Consider the following 20,184-nt stretch of genomic DNA (forward strand, 5'->3'; position numbering starts at 1 on the left):
CTTCTTGTGGAAGGTGTTCATAAGAAGAGCCCCAGAAGAGGGATGGAGAGGGGGGGTGGGCAGGGGAGATAGATAGGAATGGGATGCATTCCATTTGTTGATGATTTCTAGGACCCACTTGTCCAAAGTGATTTGCCGCCACGATGGTTAGAAAGGAGCTAAGTGGTCACCAAACTGGTGGTTATTGAAAATGGTTGCCATGACTGGAACAGAGGGAGATTTCTCAGGGCGTAGACCAAATCTTCAAAATTGTTGTTTGGACATGGATATAAGAGAGGTAGCCCCTTGAGTTGTCTATTGTCTGCACTTTGTTGGGGGCCTCTGATGTCTTTGCTGTGAGTCATACCGCCAATGGAGGAGTGAAAGGTGGAGGCTGGGACCTCATGGCACGTTGGCATTTTCGCTGACGTCTCTTTGGTGCTGGCATATATATGCCGAGAGAGCAGAGAGTCGCTCAAGAGTCCTTTAGGAAACGTAGGGACTCATCCATGCATTTGGCAAATAGCTTGGAGCCTTCAAAGGATAGGTCCTCAACAGTGGTTTGCACTTCCTTGGGGACTCTGGAGAGGTGCAGTCATGATACTCAGTCTCATCACTACGGCTATCCTGATGGAACAGGCAGCTGTACCAGTAGCATCTAAGGAGGCTTTTAAGGCCATACGGGCCAACTGGTATCCTTCAGACACAAGTGCCTGGAGTTGCTCCTTCTTGTTGTCGGGAAGATCCTGGCAGAAATCCTGTATCTTAGAATAGTTTATGTAACTGTATTTGGCCATGGGAACCTCATAATTAGAGATATGAAACTGCACATGACAGAGGAATAAGCCTTGCGACCAAACAGGTCTAGTCGCTTCCAGTCCCTGTTGTAAGGGGTTGAACTTAGGTGGTATTGGTGCCCTTTTTCATGTACTGCATTGTCAACCAGGGAGTTTGGAGTAGGGTGGGAAAAATAAATTCCATGTCCTTAGCAGGGACATAATATTTTTTGTCTGGCCGCTTGCAAGTTGGCGGGATGGAAGCTAGGGTCTGCCAGAGCACCTTGGCTGCGTCCAAGAGGGCCTCATTGATAGGGAGAGCTATCTTTGCTGTTGCTCTTTCACTTCCTCCAGAGGGATCTGGAGGGAGCCCACGATCCTATGGAACAGCTCTTAGAAATGTTTGAGATTGTCTGCTGATGTAGGGGGTGGAGGCACGATTTCCTCCCTTTCCCTCAGTGAGGCTAAGTGGAGGGTTGGTATAACCTCCTCTTGTTCATCTTCCTATTCCTCCACAGGTAGTGGATCAGCCTTTGGTGGTAGAGGGACGGATGACGATGATGAGCATAGATGTCTGCAGCTCTATTCTATGGAAGCTTTGAAAACTGTGCTCTGTACATAGCCCATGGATCCCAATGTGGAGGGACTGACACATGGGATTGCATCCATGGTGGTCCATACCAGTGCCCTGGTTTGGTTCCGGTTTCCGAGTAGTGAGGACATGTAGAGGATGCTTTCTGTGTATGTCCCGAATCTGATGTGGGGGACAGAGTATTCCTCCTCCTCTTCCTTGCTAGGGAAATGTGGTGCCATCCTCGGAGGGGAAAGAGAGTCATGCTATGACTCCAGAGAAGAAACATGAGGTGGAGGGAGCTCGACTCTGAGTAGCGGTGACTCAGGCATGTCAGATACCATCAGATCTTTAGGGTATCTGAACTCCTGTGGAGGAGGGAGGAGCATCATCCTGTCAGTGCAGAGGGGAGGGTGCATTCTCTGGAACAGCCAGCAGATGGAATAGAAGGCTTACTCAGTTCAGTGCCGAAGTCTTGCCTGGTGTGGAGGGTCTCGTCAGTTCTGGATATTGTATCAGTGCCGAGGACTTGCTCAGTGCCATGGGTTTGGTCCGAGCCAGAGGTTATATCTGTGCCGAGGGCTTGCTTGGTGCTGCAGGTCTGGCTGGTGCCAATAGAGATGTCAGTGCTGATGGTTTTGTCAGTGCCGAAGTGTCTGAAGTTGATTTGGCTGGGGAAGTTGGTACCATTTTTGAAGGTCTCATACTGTGCTCCTTGGTGCCAAGAGACACTGCAGTGGCCTGTGGGCCTGCCTATTTAGGATCCTTAGGCTTCTTCTTAGTGCTGGTACCAAAGGCACTCAGGTGGTCACAGGAGCTACCCCTGAAGATGTCGAGGCTACTTACCTCACAGGGGATGGTGTTCTACCAGACAATTCCTTACAGGGTGATGTGGCACCCCGTTTCTTCCCATCTGAGCGAAAGAGGATTTTATCTTGGAAGGACGTGACAAGTGGGGGGTCAGCTGATGATCTAGTCGAGCAAGCAAAGTGTCTAGACCTCTCCATGAGGAGAAGTGTCAGCCAGATGTCTCAGTCTTTTCAGGCCCTAGCAGTCAAGCTGTGATAATGAGTTCACTTTTGTGTGACATGTTCTTCACTGAGGCAGTGGATGCACTGTGGGTGCCCATCATTGACAGGGATGGTTTCATGGCATGAAAGGCATCTTCTAAGCCCAGGCATAAGTATGAGGGAAAGAGCTTTCCGGTAGGGAAGGGCAGGTAGCGGGAAAAACATATTCTAAGCTAAGTACTAATAGGGAGGGAAGAAAGAGGAAGAAATTTTTTGTTTTTCTTTTTTAGGGGAAGAGGACAATTAAAGGAAACTACTAATTACTATGTTAAACAGGTAAGGGTACTATCTAAAGACTCAGAGGATAGAAAGGCTCTGCTACAGATTCCATCCCAGACCAAAGGCGGTTGGAAAGAACAGAGTGGTTGGACCACAGAGAGCTATATATAGATCTCACTCACGACGCAAGACAGGGAGGAACACATGTGTGGTCCAACAGACAATGCTACCAAAGATCTCCAATCCCAGATGCAGGAGTAGCCATAGGGACATCAGTCAAAGAAGAACTTGTCTGTCTGCTGCCCTGTAGATAGTCAGAGGCCTTCACTTATGTTGCCAAGATACGCTTGCCTTGGACAGACTGCCTAGCAGTACAGCAGACAGAGGCTCTATAGAGTTTTCAGCTGGCCAACACGTGCCAGTCAATTGGCCACAGATACTTACCGGTGCTGCTTCTTCATAGGAGTCTCATTCTCTGTCATCTCTGGCATGGTTTCAGACAGAAGGGCCTGAAGAGGAATGGGCAAAAGAATTAGCAAATACAGATCTCTCTAGAACTCTATTAGCACAAAAAAGTGTCAGCTTGATCTTTAACATTTCAGCTATAAGTGCAACATCTATTTGAATGAGCCAAGAAGTCCAGCACCTTGATTTAGCACATCTTTAGGCAAGAGCACATCAAAAGAGTAAGTGCGATCCCTGTAGTGCACTCTTGCTATATGTATTGAACAAATTTCCATTCCTTGAGTGTGGCTTAAAAAAAAAAAAAAAAAAAGTTTCCCATCTTTTCAGGGAAGCCACTAACAAAGTTACACCACTTGATTGGGGGTGGGTGTTTCAATTTTTCATGAGATACTCACAGAAGATATGATGAAACTGGACAGTCTTTCATTCTAATATGTGTACAGTTCACAGTTTTGAATAAAGCAAATAATTGCTGAGCAAAGTAACAAACTAGATTGAGAGTATTTTATTCAATAAAAAGTATAACAGTGGCAATGTGGTTTTTCTCGTCAGCTCTTGTTTTTGTACAGATGATATATAAAAGCTCTTTATCTAGGTTTCTTGGTTTAGTCTACTAACTAACTATCAGACTCCTTTTGGGCATTACTGTGGCAAATATACAGAGCTGAGCCCTGGTATAATTAGACCAAAAAACAAACAAACCTCACATCAATATACAGTTAAGGTTGCTACAAATAATATACCATGGTCTCAAAAACATAGAAGTCAGTAAAAACAAAGTTAAAATATGACTACATTTTCCGATGCACAACATGACTTTACATATAACCTTTCCAAAGATTAAATACAAGCTGTGCAATTTGTAATAAGACCATTAAAAATGTTAAGACGACACAATAGTAGGGTTACATGAATTTGAAGATGAAGTTATGCCAATGATGGCTATTTTATTTATATACATTATGTAAAATCTCTAAAAATCTTTCCTCTCCATAATGGGTGTGGGTGTGTGTGCGCGCGCATTATGGAAAGGAAAGATTTTAGAGATTGTACATAAGGTGGAACGTGCTGTAGATGCCAGCAGGAAGATTATTTCTTACCGAATTTTTTGTAACCTTCTTTATTCTAAAAACTCAAATATGCTTTATGTATGTTTCTGTGTTTGTATGCAGGGATGTTTCTACTGATCTTGTAATGAAGTGGAGATGTCAAAATGTATTCAAAACTACATCATCAATCAATTAAAATAATTCTTAGGTATCAATTAGCTTCCAGTACCTAGACTCTATTTACATTCATTTCTAAAAAAAACTGGATAGGGAATTTCCCCAGACCTCTGTTCACCCACTTTAAACCCTACCCAAGAGTCTGTGGTGCAATTACATTCTCTCTGAAAAAGACAAGAACTCTTCTTTCAGGCTCATCAACACTGCCTCTCAGGGATTTTCTATACACAAACTGGAACCAATATAACTATTTAGAGTTAAGTCAATTTTTTACTGACTTAAATCAAAATTTGGAAAAAAGAAAAGGAGTACTTGTGGCACCTTAGAGACTAACCAATTTATTTGAGCATAAGCTTTCGTGAGCTACAGCTCACTTCATCGGACGCATACTGTGGAAACTGCAGAAGACATTATATACACAGAGACCATGAAACAATACCTCCTCCCACCCCCCTCTCCTGCTGGTAATAGTTCATCCAAAGTGACCACTCTCCCTACAATGTGCATGATAATCAAGGTGGGCCATTTCCAGCACAAATCCAAGTTTAACCAGAATGTCTGGGGGGGGGGGGGGGGGAGGGAGTGGGCGTAGGAAAAAACAAGGGGAAATAGGCTACCTTGCATAATGACTTAGCCACTCCCAGTCTCTATTTAAGCCTAAATTAATAGTATCCAATTTGCAAATGAATTCCAATTCAGCAGTTTCTCGCTGGAGTCTGGATTTGAAGTTTTTTTGTTTTAAGATAGCGACCTTCACGTCTGTAATTGCGTGACCAGAGAGATTGAAGTATTCTCCGACTGGTTTATGAATGTTATAATTCTTGACATCTGATTTGTGTCCATTTATTCTTTTACGTAGAGACTGTCCAGTTTGACCAATGTACATGGCAAAGGGGCATTGCTGGCACATGATGGCATATATCACATTGGTGGATGTGCAGGTGAACGAGCCTCTGATAGTGTGGCTGATGTTATTAGGCCCTGTGATGGTGTCCCCCTGAATAGATAATATTAATAGATACTATTAATTTAGGCTTAAATAGAGACTGGGAGTGGCCAAGTCATTATGAAAGGTAGCCTATTTCCCCTTGTTTTTTCCTAAACCCCCCCAATGTTCTGGTTAAACTTGGATTTGTGCTGGAAATGGCCCACCTTGATTTTCATACACATTGTAAGGAGAGTGGTCACTTTGGATAAGCTATTACCAGCAGGAGAGTGGGATGGGAGGAGGTATTGTTTCATGGTCTCTGTGTATATAATGTCTTCTGCAGTTTCCACAGTATGTATCTGATGAAGTGAGCTGTAGCTCACGAAAGCTTATGCTCAAATAAATTGGTTAGTCTCTAAGGTGCCACAAGTACTCCTTTTCTTTTTGCGAATACAGACTAACACAGCTGTTACTCTGAAACCTATCAAAATTTGGGACTCTTAATCTGAAATAAGAGTGTCTACATGCAGACTTGCACCAAAATAACCAAAAGGTGTGGCTTACAACCAGTTTAGTTATTTTTATTACAGGTTCTACAAAAACAAGCCCTTAGTTAGCTTGAAGGATCACTATGAAGAAATGCAATACACACATGCCAACATGCAGGAAAACAGCACTCTGCTCCATACAGTGAGAGAGTTGTTGCGGATTCAACAGCAGTAAATCTTCTATGTCCCCTTCAAAAGAACCAACACAAACCCAACTGTCTACTCACAGAATCACAGCTGCAGAATCAGTCATGATCAGTCAGATTCATGATCTGAATAGGACTTTTCAAAATTCCTTGACCATGAAAAAAATTTCTGTGCAAGGAATCTGGGTGACCTGGGGTGTTGAAAACAACCAAATACAATAATGGGCCAGACTGTGTTTCCCCTTGATATATACTGTTGAAGGTGGGTTCAACCATCTTCACAGCATTGTTCTCCCTGAACCAGATGAAGTGCAGACCCCTGAACTCTCTACACAGTTCAGGGGTCTGCACTTGGGGAAGGGCAGAGTCTTGGCAGAAGGAGTGAATAGGTTGTAATACGCAAACACATTTAAATTAATTTCAACAATTTTTAAATTTAAGACACTCTTCTGGAGTTTGTGTGTCTCAATCAACACTTGGTTAGAGCATGGAAACCCATAAAGTGAAAAAAACTAGATATCAGAGTGAAACACCAAACAGGTATGCACTGACCAAGTAGAGGGACATGCAAAAAAGTCAACTGAAAAAATACTGAAAAGTCAACTACATTTTTAAAAATCATTTCATTTAAAATAAGAAAAACAACCTTTTAACTGTATCTTTTTATGTTATTTTCCTGATAGGTGATAAAAATCCCTTACCAGCTGCACGATGGCCCCAAATGAGCAAGATACTTAAGGAGATGAACAGTCCCTCTGCTTCAGAATTTGGCACATGCTTGAATACCTTGCTGACCTCTATCACTATATTTGGTTACTTTACACCCTCTTTGTTGGGCTTCATCCCCTTTTTTATATTAGTCAAAAAATTGGCCTCTAAAGGAGAAAGGAGTATGTTACAAAAGGGTATTTGAGATGGATTTAGAAAGCAATGTGCGAAGCCCAGAAAACGGTATCCCATATTATCAACTGGGTATGGTATCCAGTAGATCTTTGGGTTTTGCTAACATCCTTTCACCCACCAACCTGTAGCTGGAATTCTTCACATGAATTCTCAGACTCCTCCCAGCTTCACCTCACATCAGTTTCTGATCCAGACACATCAGGTTCCACTGGCAGACTTCTTATGTTTAACTTTTTTTGTTACTATACAGGAGAAAAAAAGAAAAAGAAAAGATTATATTAAATTTGGCTACCAGGAAATGTTTTATGTTTCTGTAACTTGACCCTGATGATACTGATGTTGCAAGTAAGAAGACTGCATACAGTCTAAAAGTCAGTCATCTAAAGAACGCCAAAGTTTAGAACTGTGTATATGAGAGAATTGAGGGTGGCATACAGAAATGAAGTTCAGAATCTAAGCCTCTGATGTCCTAAATAGTTGACTGAACAAGAGACCTATGCTTATCAAGTCAACCAAGAAAAATAGATTCTAGCTCTGAAAGTTGTACATCTCTAACATCCTTTCCCTGAGCATGAGATTGATACAGGGAATATCACCATCCTGTGGAGGAAAAAAACCCCCTGAGATCACATCTAGTTGGAGATACTGAAGATCCAATTCTGCAAAATTCCATATACCTTCAACTCCTCAGTCAGACTTGACGGTGCTCAGAGCTTCATAAAAAGTTGCACCCTTAATCACCTTTAAATCAAGTTTCCACAGTGTCACCAGAGCCCAATTGGTATTATACACCACCCAACTCCAGGCCATTTAAAATACAGACATCAAATGACTTTCCTATCCCAAATATCTGAGCAGGTCACACCCTCTTTGAATACCTTCTCTGGCTTCCCCTTCTCCATTTATTGTATGAGCTCTTCCTGTTATCAAGATTCTGCTTGAGAACATTCTGCCCATAATTTGAGAAGAATCCAGCTTTAAAATTCTTCCACAGAAGCTGAAAAGTGTTTTAGTTATATAAAACACCCGTGGCTGGCCCATGTCAGATGACTCTGACTTGCGGGGCTTGGACTGCAGGGCTATACAGTTGCAGTGTAGACAACTGGGCTCAGGCTGAAGCCAAGGCATCCTATAGCCTGGGCTCCAGCCCAAGCCTGAATGTCTACACAGCAATTTTATAGCCCTGCAGTCCAGGCCCTGTGAGCCCACGTCAGCTGACATGGGCTAGCTGCAGATGCTTTATTGAAGCGTAGACATATATTAGAGTAAGAGTTTGGAAGTCTGAGGATATTTCCCTAATGTTAATGTTTTTTCTAAGGCCTGGTCTACACTACAAACTTAGGTCAGCATAAGCTGCATTAACTTGATCTAATAATGTATATAGCTACGCTATCGAGTCCCTTCCGCTGACCTAAGTGGCTGTAAAGTTGACTTCTGTACTCCACCTCCGCAAGAGGCACTTAAGTCGATATCCACGGGTCGACATGAGGATAGCGTAAACACTGCTTTGTGTAATTCGAATGAATTAGTCTCTAGGAGGTGTCTCACAGTGCTCCACTGTGACCGCTCTGGAGAGCGCTTTCAACTCCACTGCACGTCAGGCAGGTACACAGGAGGTGAACAGTCATTCTGGTTCTGCTCCACAGACATGCTACTTTTATGAGGAGCTGCATGTGATTCTTGGCGGCAATCCCACCATTACCCCAAAATGCTCCATGGATGTTTCCCAGGAGCCCCAGGCATCCTTGAGCAACAACCAGGAGGACACTGTTGATGAGGAAGAGGAGGAGAACGTAAGGCAGGCAAGTGGAGGATCCATTCTCCCGGACAGCCAAGAACTGTTTTAACCCTTGAGCCCATCCCTTCACAGGACCAGTTGGTGGCGGAGCGTTATGCAGGGGAAGGCAGTTCTGGTGAATACACATTTCCAGTCAAACTGTACAGGTTACATGCTATTATTTTTTATGTTTAATCTGAACAAAAAAGTAGGTATCCTGGGTATCGGTGGCTACTCCAGCTATGCAGAGGGTGCTCTCCAAAAAAGACAGTTTACATGCATGGGGATGGCCCAGGAATCCTCCATGGAGATCTCTAGGAAGCCTTCATGGAGGTACTCTGCAATCCTTTGCAGAAGGTTTCTGTGAAGGGCTGCCTTATTTCATCCACCACGGTAGGACACTTTCCTGTGCCACTCCAGTATTAACTCTGCTGGCATCATTGCAGCACATAGCATTGCAGCATAAGGACTGGGTCTGTACCCAGATGCTTGAGTATCTGCTTCCCTGTTGCCTCCGTTACCCTCAGGAGAGCATCTCATAAGATCACCTACGGGAAACGGGGGAAGTTTTGAATGCTAGCCTTTAAACCGCAAACAATTCAACAACTAATCCGTCCTGTTTGGTGAAATCCAGGTCACACAACCACGCTTTCCAAAACGTGCTGTGGTTGAAAGGAATCACCATGTATTGCAAGCAGCATTGAAGAAAAACAAAAAAGTGGGGGGGGGGAAGGGGAGAAAAGAGGGGTAGTGGTTTCCTGTTTGTCTTCCTTCCCCCCCCCAGCCCGAAGCCGCTTTTGTAAAAACAAAACAAAAAACAAAAAAAACCCAACTATTTGGTGGGCTATACACTGATGCCTGTCCTCAAGTACCATCCACGTTGCTAGGGGCAAGGAAGCTTTTCTCAAGATCCCAAGGTTGTCTTCACAAAAACAGCAGCACAAGACCTCTTGCCCATGCCTCGTGGCCTTACTCACCATGGCTGGAGCAGGAAACCGACTCTTGCAATAGCCAGTGGTTGTAATTACACTGTGGCTTGAAGTGAAGTGTACTGAGGGGTGGGTTTTTTTAATAAAAAGAATTAACCTTGCCAGAAATGCTGTTAATGCTACCCTTGTGCTTTGCATTCCTTGCAGCTGAAATCTTGTCTGTCAGCACATCCTCCACACCGGGACAGAGACTTTCCCAGATTAGAAAGCGGAAAAAGACGACTTGGGAAGACATTTTCAATGAGTTAATGCACGCCTCCAAGAGTGACAAGACGGAGCTCAGAGCATGGATGATTACACTGTTAGAGAACATGGACAGGGAGGACAGGAGAGCATGCAGGGAACAAGAGTGTGCCACGCAGGAAGAGGTGCTGTGGGTTATGAAGAAGCAACAGACATGTTGAGACATCTGGTTGAGGTTCAAGAAAGGCACTGGATGCTAGAATCCCTCTGCAGCCTATGCTGAACCTGCTGCCATAATCGCCCAGTTCTACACCCTCCTCCCCCAAACATCCCATGAGGCCGGGGGTGCGTGTGTGTGTGTGTGAATTTGGTATCCCTTGCACTCAACAGCAGGGGAGGGTACAAGGACCAGAAGGCACCCATTCCCATTGTTTCTGCAGTGCATCTGAAAGCAAGCTTTCCTTGTTTCTCCCCCCACAGTGTTATCTTACTTTTCTTTGCTGTGCTTGTGTGCATAATAAAACTTCACGATTGAGGAGAAAAGGCTCTTTATTAATTCAACACACGGTTGTTGGTGGGGGTGGAGTTTACAGGTGAGAAAATGCACTGGAGTAGACAGTTTGGTAAGGTACAACACAGATAAGTGTCACATTACTCTGGCTCATTGCTGCAACTTGTTTTCAAAGCCTCACAGAGATGCAGAGCCCCTCACAGTGTGCTCTTCTTATTGCCCTGGTGTCTGGCTGCTCAAAATTGGCTGCCAGATGATTTGCCTCAACCCCCTCTCCCCACCAGAAACTTTTCTCCCTTTGTTTCACAGATATTATGGAGCACACAGTAGGCAGCAATAACAATGGGGTATTGCTTTCACTGATTTCTAACCTAGTAAGCAAACAACACCAGCGACCTTTTAAACGTGCACATTCCACCATCATTCTGCACTTGCTCAGCTTATGGTTGAGCCAGTCCTTACTGCTGTCCAGGCTGCCTGTGTATGGCTTCTTGAGTCGCAGGAGCAAGGGGTAGGCTGGGACTCTGAGGATCATGATTGGCATTTCAACATCACCAATGGTTATTTTGCAGCCTGGAAAGAAAGTCCCTGCTTGCAGCTCTCTGAACAGACCTGTGTTCCTAAAGATGCATGCATCATGCATCTTTCCCAACCATCCCACGCTGATGTCGGTGAAACGGCATCTGTGATCCACCAGTGGTTGCAACACCATTGAGAAGTACTCCTTTTGGTTTATGTACTCTTTGGCAAGGTGGTCTGGTGCCACTATAGGGATATGTGTTCCGTTTATCACCCCACCGCAGTTAGGGAACCCCATCATGGCAAAACCATCCACTATGTTCTGCACGTTGCCCAGGGTCACTACCCTTCTTAGCAGAAGTCTGTTGATGGCCCTGCAAACTTGGATCATAACAGATCCCATGGTAGATTTACTCAGTCCAAATTGATGCCCCACTGACTGGTAGCGGTCTGGTATTGGAAGCTTCCACATAGCTATTCCAACTCGCTTCTCCACTGTCAGAGCAGCTCTCATTTTAGTATTGCTGCGCTTCAGGGCTGGGGAAAGCTCTTCACACAGTTCCTGGAGAGTGGTCTTGTGCATTTGAAAGTTCTGCAGCCACTGTTCATCATCCTATAGTTGCATAACTATGTGGTCCCACCAGTCAATGCTTGTTTCCTAGGCCCAGAAACAGCACTCAGTCATGTCAAGGTAATGCATGACTGTCGCCAGCAACTGCGAATTGCTCCGCTCTAGGTCTTCCAGCAGGGCTGCTTGTGTGGCATCACATTGTTTCATTCAGCGGCTCCTGTATCAGCTGTGCAAATATTGCAGGATAGGGTGCAAGGTGTTTGTAATGCTCACAACAACAGTGTACAGCTGAGCGGGGTCCATGCTTATCGTCATATGGCGTCCGCATGGGTAACCCAGGCTTATGAAAAAGGCTCGGTTTGTTTGCCACTGATTTCAGGGAGGGAGGCAGGTAAGTGCATCATGGGAGCTAAGGCCATTTCCCATAACCATCCGTGCTAACGTTTTGGTCCCATAAGGCATTGCAAGCCCAACCCAAAATTCCACTCGGTTATGTGCACTGTGGGATGGTTACCCACAGTGCAGTGCTCCATACGTCAATGCAAGCTCTGCTAGTGAGGAAGCACTCCACTGACACAATGAGCATAGTGTGGACGTGCAAGATCGACTTGCTTAAATCGGAGGCTCGATGTCGACGTACTTGAAGTCGACTTAACTTTGTAGTGTAGACATGGCCTAAGTTTTGCACTCACTACTTTAGTGCAATCTATTCCCATGACTATTTCTTGAGAGAACTTAATCTCTCTCAGCACAATTACATTTTGAAAACATTTAAATACTTTCTACTAAGAATTCTGTGGTTGGGTCCATATTAAAGGGATGGTATTTGTCTGGCAGATAAGTTATTCAGGGCATCAACATCTTAAATTCTACTTGGAAGATGGGGCACTGTTGTGCAAGAATGTTAGCGGATGCCATCAACCATTTCTTTCATCTTTAGAGAATTACCTGACTGAAGTTGCTTGGACTACCAACCAGATGCCCGGGATCTATGTATCCCCCCAATTTTCCTCTTCGTGTTTAGATTTTCACCAAAATAAACAGAGTTCTACCTACCAACTGATATGTAGAACATCCCCCGAAATTTTGGAATTGATTGAATGTGGTGTTCAAAAATCTTCTGTTGCATCCAAATAGAAAAACGTTATCAAGTTGAACACAGGGCTTTGCAAGCTTGGCCAATGATTAGAAGTATGTGTAAATTTATATTCCTTACTCTCCAATTTAAAACTTCCTGTATTCATCCACAACCCAATTTTTTTCACATCTGAATTTGTTCTGAGGGTTAGTACAGAATTATCTCTTTAAGGTGAGAGTTTTTAAAGGCTTGCAATAATCAAGCACAGGGTTGTCAATTTTGGTTGGACATATTCCTGTATGTATCATCACATGACAATCTTTAATCTTTAATTCCTGGAGACTCTGAGACAATCCTGGAGGGTTGGCAACCCTAAACAAGCAACATTCCTGATACCCTCCAACCGCTCAATATTTCCAAGTGTTTTTAATCTGTAGCACATAGAAAGAGTAAAAGACACAAGGCAGCCAGTTAACACATATCGCACACCATCTTCCTAAACAATTCATATGAAGTTCATTCCAGATTTTGGCTTTCTCCTGGAATTTTTGAAGAACAGTGAAGTTAATCTTATAAAGTGTGTCTACTGTGTCAGTTATACATAACCTTAAGTGTTTTATTTTTGTAGAGGCCAATGAGAAATTACAGCAAGTTTTGATTTTCACTGTAGTTTCTTGCTTCACATTGGTATGAAGAAAAATACGGTGTTATTGCCTATCTTAACAACCCAAGACATGACTAAAGCTAGAAAGTCCCTGGAGAGGTACAAATACTGAAGGTAAGAGTTATATAAGATATAATAAAATGCCATCTGCACAGATGGTGTTTTTGTTCTATGGTTTTAGTTTTGGGTCCTGTAACATTTATAGTATGTCCAAACAACTGCTTTGTAACTAGAGCAAATAAAAGGAGTGAACTTGGACATTCTCATTTTGCTCCCCTTTTAAAGGGATTCACTTACACCGACCCTCGCTAGAACGTGGGGTTCGGGATCCATGCGTGGTACCGCGGATCCCAATTTAAATATTTAAATTTGGGATCCATCGCTGCGACCACGCTATATGCGAATCCGCGCTATAATGATGTGTGCTCTAGCGATGGTCGGCTGTACTACAATAATAGCTTTCTGAGTTCAGTATAAGGCATTCACTTGTTCTGTAAAGCTGGACATTTTGTGCAAATCAAGCTATCAAAAATGGTCACTCAACCCAGCTCAAGGCCTTCTCTGCATCAACAGATAAAAAGAACAAATTCCTGTTTCTTCAACCGATTGAATATATGGAATTCAACGTACATCACAGGCTGGCTTTATAGCCATCCAGTCCTGGGGTTTTGTAAAGCTTTAAGGTGTTCATTCATAGCCCTTTAAATTTCGGCTCTAGGTATTGGGTCTTCTAATTTAATTGAATAATCTTCTGCTAGAAATGTCAGAGGTGGTTTTTAGGGAGTATGGTGGTGGGAGATAAATGTTAATTTTGCCAACACTGTAAGATTGTGATGTATAAAAATAGGATAGAAATCCTGAAAAGATGATTTAACTGATCTAAAGTCTCTCATTCCCCCCTTCCTGTTTTGACAAATTACCTTCTTAGGAGCTCTCCTTCTCAGACAAAAATCCAGAATGTTATCAGTTGTCTCATCCTATCATAAAAAGGTTATTTTAGCTAGCTTTATTTGCTACTATCTTTTCACTCAATAGTATAATAAATTATCCCTTTAAATTTTATACGTGCTCTGTACTGCTTTTGATTTAGCATATCTTTGTGAAGAGCTTCCTATTTTGCAAAATAATTCTTTCCATTAGTTTTTTCTTTAAATTATTAGCTATATCAAACAATCTTCCTCAGATTACTGCTTAAACTGTTTCACAAGGAGCAGCATCACTTGTATCTTCCACATAATTCATTTTTATATATTTGAGAGCATCCTTTTAAAAATATTGTAACAATTCAGGTTTTGTAATAGAATATCGTATCATTTTAATGGCTAGGAGCCCTACTCATGGACCAGGACCCTCACTGTGCTAGGTACTGTACAAAGAAAAGAAAAAGACTATCATTTAATGTCCAGCGCTTGCCTTATTTTTCCTCCTTTATATCCTGTAAAATACCCCAAACAGGGGCATGCTCTGTTACAATAATACTGCTTATACCAACTTAACACATCTTATATAGATTACCTTAACCATTGCAGACGGTGAACAATTTCAGAGCATGAGCACTGATTACTCAAACAAAAGGTCAAGTTTTCTCTTCAAGATGTAGCTCTCTCAACACATTCACTAACTACATTATAGTGAAAAGAAAAGGAGTACTTGTGGCACCTTAGAGACTAACCAATTTATTTGAGCATAAGCTTTCGTGAGCTACAGCTCACTTCATCGGATGCATACTGTGGAAAGTGTAGAAGATCTTTTTATATACACACAAAGCATGAAAAAAATACCTCCTCTCACCCCACTCTCCTGCTGCTAATAGCTTATCTAAAGTGATCACTCTCCTTACAATGTGAATGATAATCAAGGTGGGCCATTTCCAGCACAAATCCAGGGTTTAACAAGAACGTCGGGGGGGGGGGGGGAAGGTGTAGGAAAAAACAAGGGGAAATAGGTTACCTTGCATAATGACTTAGCCACTCCCAGTCTCTATTCAAGCCTGAGTTAATTGTATCAAATTTGCAAATGAATTCCAATTCAACAGTTTCTCGCTGGAGTCTGGATTTGACGTCTTTTTGTTGCAATATCACAACTTTCATGTCTGTAATCGCGTGACCAGAGAGACTGAAGTGTTCTCCGACTGGTTTATGAATGTTATAATTCTTGACATCTGATTTGTGTCCATTTATTCTTTTACGTAGAGACTGTCCAGTTTGACCAAGGTACATGGCAGAGGGGCATTGCTGGCACATGATGGCATATATCACATTGGTGGATATGCAGGTGAACGAGCCTCTGATAGTGTGGCTGATGTTATTAGGCCCTGTGATGGTGTCCCCTGAATAGATATGTGGGCACAGTTGGCAACGGACTTTGTTGCAAGGATAGGTTCCTGGGTTAGTGGTTCTGTTGTGTGGTATGTGGTTGCTGGTGAGTATTTGCTTCAGGTTGCGGGGCTGTCTGTAGGCAAGGACTGGCCTGTCTCCCAAGATTTGTGAGAGTGTTGGGTCATCCTTCAGGATAGGTTGTAGATCCTTAATAATGCGTTGGAGGGGTTTTAGTTGGGGGCTGAATGTGACGGCTAGTGACGTTCTGTAACCTATCCTGAAGGATGACCCAACACTCTCACAAACCTTGGGAGACAGGCCAGTCCTTGCCTACAGACAGCCCCACAACCTGAAGCAAATACTCACCAGCAACCACATACCACACAACAGAACCACTAACCCAGGAACCTATCCTTGCAACGAAGTCCGTTGCCAACTGTGCCCACATATCTATTCAGGGGACACCATCACAGGGCCTAATAACATCAGCCACACTATCAGAGGCTCGTTCACCTGCACATCCACCAATGTGATATATGCCATCATGTGCCAGCAATGCCCCTCTGCCACGTACCTTGGTCAAACTGGACAGTCTCTACGTAAAAGAATAAATGGACACAAATCAGATGTCAAGAATTATAACATTCATAAACCAGTCGGAGAACACTTCAGTCTCTCTGGTCACGCGATTACAGACATGAAAGTTGTGATATTACAACAAAAAAACTTCAAATCCAGACTCCAGCGAGAAACTGTTGAATTGGAATTCATTTGCAAATTTGATACAATTAACTCAGGCTTGAATAGAGACTGGGAGTGGCTAAGTCATTATGCAAGGTAACCTATTTCCCCTTGTTTTTTCCTACACCTCCCCCCCCCCCCCGACGTTCTTGTTAAACCCTGGATTTGTGCTGGAAATGGCCCACCTTGATTATCATTCACATTGTAAGGAGAGCGATCACTTTAGATAAGCTATTAGCAGCAGGAGAGTGGGGTGAGAGGAGGTATTTTTTCATGCTTTGTGTGTATATAAAAAGATCTTCTACTCTTTCCACAGCATGCATCTGATGAAGTGAGCTGTAGCTCATGAAAGCTTATGCTCAAATAAACTGGTTAGTCTCTAAGGTGCCACAAGTACTCCTTTTCTTTTTGCGAATACAGACTAACACGGCTGTTACTCTGAAACCTACATTATAGTGATTGCTTTTGAGTCATTTATTAACATGTTCCCCTCACTCAATGTCCTTTTTTTTTAAATTTAAAATCAGACCGTCTATCTTTAGGTGTGGGATCTAACTAAAATCCGCTATCAAATGAAATACTTTTGAAATGCATGGTGAGATTCAGCTATATGTTAACTATGTTGCATTTTTTTTAATTGGGTGTACACAGATTTATAAAGAGAAATATCTAGTCCAGTGGTCCCCAACCTTTTTGTGGCCAATCGCACATTCATGTTTTCAGAAGAGTGTGGCGGGTGCCAACAATTTTTCAAGGCTTTTTTTTATTTGTACATTAAATACAAAAAAATCATATTTAATATTACATAATATATGAATCCATAAGATAAAAAAAGGTAATTTTACATGTAAAAAGGTATTAATTAAATTATTTGGCAATTACTGTTTCACCTTACCATGTGAATTTGCTCCTTTTTAGCTACCTGTAAGAAAAATTAAGGAGATTTTACTAAATAAATATCATAAACAGTTTTCATCTTATTTTAAAAAAGTAAAACTATTTTTTGATTGGACAGTTTTTTTGAAAAATTTAGACTAGCTGTAGCAGAAAGTGAGGCTAGTAATATTTCAGCCCTATATATAAAACGTTGTTGAACTGCTGGTCCAAATATATTTATTATTCTTACTTTAACATAGATAGCCAGTTATGGTTAATACAAAAATATTCTTTGTATTGTTACTTGTATCTGGATTTCAATAAACAAACAAATATGAAAAAAAGTTAAACACAAGTTAATCATACACGCTCCTCAGCACTTAATGGAAAATAGATATCATTAATTCACGTGTTTTTTCTAATAAAGTCAGCGTGATTTTTGACACTGCATTTCTTCAGCCAATTTTTCATAGTTGGGAGAGTAGAATGTTATTCCCGTTTGTAAGCAATCGTCAAGATGGGCATCTGTAAGCCGAGATCTGTATTTTGATTTTATGATGTTCATTGTTGAAAACAGAACTTTGCATAGATAAGTGGAACCAAAATAAGATTTTATTTTGTATGCTACATTTAAAGCAGGAAACTTTTTTCGGTCAACCAGATTCCAAAAGTTTTCATCCGTTGCGCAGGATTTTAGAACAATATAATTTTGAAGGTCCAAAACCTCCAGTTCCACGTCTTCTGTTCTTACTTGAATGAGACTCGCAATTGATGTAGTCATTTCTGTTACTTCTATTTGGCAAGTAAAAGGATTCACAAGAAAGGCAACTACAGGCTCAACGATGGTGAACTGTTAAAATCTCTTTTCAAATTGTTCCAGAAGTGTTTGAATGTGGATAACAAATGGTGACGGGTTAAAATCACTGTCACATACCATTTTCTTCATACTAGAAATGTACGAGAGACTTCGTCTTCATATGTGACGCCCACAAGATCAGTTTTGCTTTGAATGATTTTACAGAACCTATTATTTGAGCCACATGTTTGTCTTTTCCCTGGAACTCAAGATTTAAAATGTTCAATTTGTCAGTGATGTCGGCAAGAAAAGCCAAGTCCATTAACCAGCTGGAGTCTTCTAGTTGCTTGAAGTTCTGATTTGTGGACTTCGGAAATTCTTTGATCTCTTCAGTTAGACTTAAAAACATGCAAGAACTTTATCTTTACTGAGCCATCGGACTTCTGTGTGCAAGATCAGATTGTTTATCATAAACATCTTCCAACAGGGCCTTAAAAAGTTGGTGCTGCAAAGGTTTCGCTCGAATAGAGTTAATTATTTTAATAACGACATTCATGACGTGTTGAAAAGAAAGAACTTTGATACACAAAGCTTCTTGGTGGATAATGCAATGATAAGACAAAGTTTGGAAAGGATTCATTCTTCTTGCAGAGTGCAATGAATCCATTGGCGCTGCCCATCATTGCTGGTGCCCCATCAGTGGTGACTGCAGACAGCTTGTGTAGTGGCATACTAATTAATGTTGCATATGATTTGAATAAATTATAGATGTCCTCACCCTTTGTTCGCCCCTTCATAGGCAATACTTTTAGTGACTCTTCTTTAACAGTGAAGTCACTAAATACCATCCTCACCATAACCGCCAACTACGCTGTATCCGATATATCTGTCGACTCATCGAACTGCAGTGAAAACCAGTCACATATTTCCAAGTCATCATTGAGCTGAGTTTGCATGTCGCTTGAAAGTGCATGTATCCTCCTCATAATTGTGTTGTCTGATAACAAGCATAAGATTTTGTCGGCAATACAAGACTTGCAGTTAGGAAATCCTTGCCAGCCAATCAGCACCAGTCAAAAATGCTTCCTTCAACAATTCACCATCTTGAAAAGGTTTTTTCTTCTTTGCGAGCAGATGAGCAATTTTAAAAGAAGCAATAGTAGCACTTTTAGACTTTACCACTTGTCTAGTGAAAACAGATTGCTGGGCAGATAGAAGAAAATTAATCAACTCAAATCAAACCTCTTTCAACTCAGATTTAAGTGGATGGCTGTCAAAAGAGCCGTGATTAGTTTGGAAATGGTGTTCGACATTATGTTTTTTTGGCACTGCAACAGTATCGCCGCACAATAAGCAAACACATTTCCCTTTATTTTCAATAAAACAATAGGATTCTTCCCACTCTGTGTTGAAATAATATGTACGTTGTCTTTTATTTGAACCACTCATTTTTGGGCAAAATGTTAAAAAAAAAAAAAATTGCAAAGCACGAGAAAACAGCAGTATCAGTGCAGCGGACATACAGCGCCCGCTCCAGACACCAGTGGAGCAAGCACGTGCTTGGGGCGTCACTTGCTAAGGGGTGACATTCTCTCCATTCTTGGGGCGGAAGAGTCTGAGCGGTTTTTTCCCCCCCTGCTTCAGCGGTTTTATTTTTTTTTGAGCTTTGGCAGTTCGGGTGGCGACAGTCCGAGCTACTTTTTGTGTGTGTGGGGGAGGGATGGAGGGGGGGGAAGGGGCAGTTCTGGGCAGTGCGGAGAGAAGCCGGAGAGAAGCTGCAGTCCCACACCCGACGGGGACAGAGAACACCAGCACCCGCAGCCTGCAGCCCTGGAGTTCTCGGTCCCCGGTAGGCATGGGGTTGCGGCTTCTCTCCCCTGCTGGGAACTACTTTTCACACAGTGTCACTAGACAGGTGAACATAAATGCCATGGCACCCGCGGGCACAGTGTTGGGGACCACTGGTCTAGATCATCATCCACAGTTGCCTAAGGCAACTATGTTTCTATACTCAGTATCAGATAAGACCTGCATTACTTGAACCGGTAAGGAAAGAAGCCCCTTTCGGTATTTTCCCCTCTTATAAAAGAGAATACACAGATTTCCCGTCTAACCTTTTTTCAGCCCAGTTAATGGTCCTCTAGGGAGATAAGTTTCTTGTATACTTGCAGTATCTGGATGAATTTTTTTTTTTTTTTTTTTTTTTTAAAGATAGCTGGGTATCTTTTTTCTCCCTACACCTTTCCTGGATTATTAGCTAGATTAACAATCAGTTAGACCAGTGTTTCCCAAACTTGGGACGCCACTTGTTCAGGGAAAGCCCTTGGCAG

The 20,184-nt window shown here is 42.3% G+C and overlaps 1 protein-coding gene across 4 annotated transcripts in view; it reads right to left on the minus strand.

The window, feature by feature from the left end:
- Positions 1-20,184, minus strand: part of USF3 (upstream transcription factor family member 3) — a 98,813-nt gene that overhangs the window by 52,192 nt on the left and 26,437 nt on the right. For 2 of the 4 annotated variants that reach the window (XM_073310129.1, XM_073310149.1), the window contains exons 2-3: positions 6,954-7,073; positions 3,060-3,124 (exon numbers count right to left, since the gene is read on the minus strand). In XM_073310129.1, the coding sequence (XP_073166230.1) occupies positions 3,060-3,106 (47 nt within the window). In that variant the 5' untranslated portion in view covers positions 3,107-3,124; positions 6,954-7,073. Of the gene's footprint in view, positions 1-3,059; positions 3,128-6,953; positions 7,074-17,077; positions 17,105-20,184 lie in introns of those variants that run through there. The other 2 variants (XM_073310131.1, XM_073310139.1) reach the window with 2 other exon arrangements.

Source organism: Lepidochelys kempii, chromosome 1 (assembly GCF_965140265.1).
Source record: "Lepidochelys kempii isolate rLepKem1 chromosome 1, rLepKem1.hap2, whole genome shotgun sequence".
Lineage (NCBI taxonomy): Eukaryota > Metazoa > Chordata > Testudines > Cheloniidae > Lepidochelys > Lepidochelys kempii.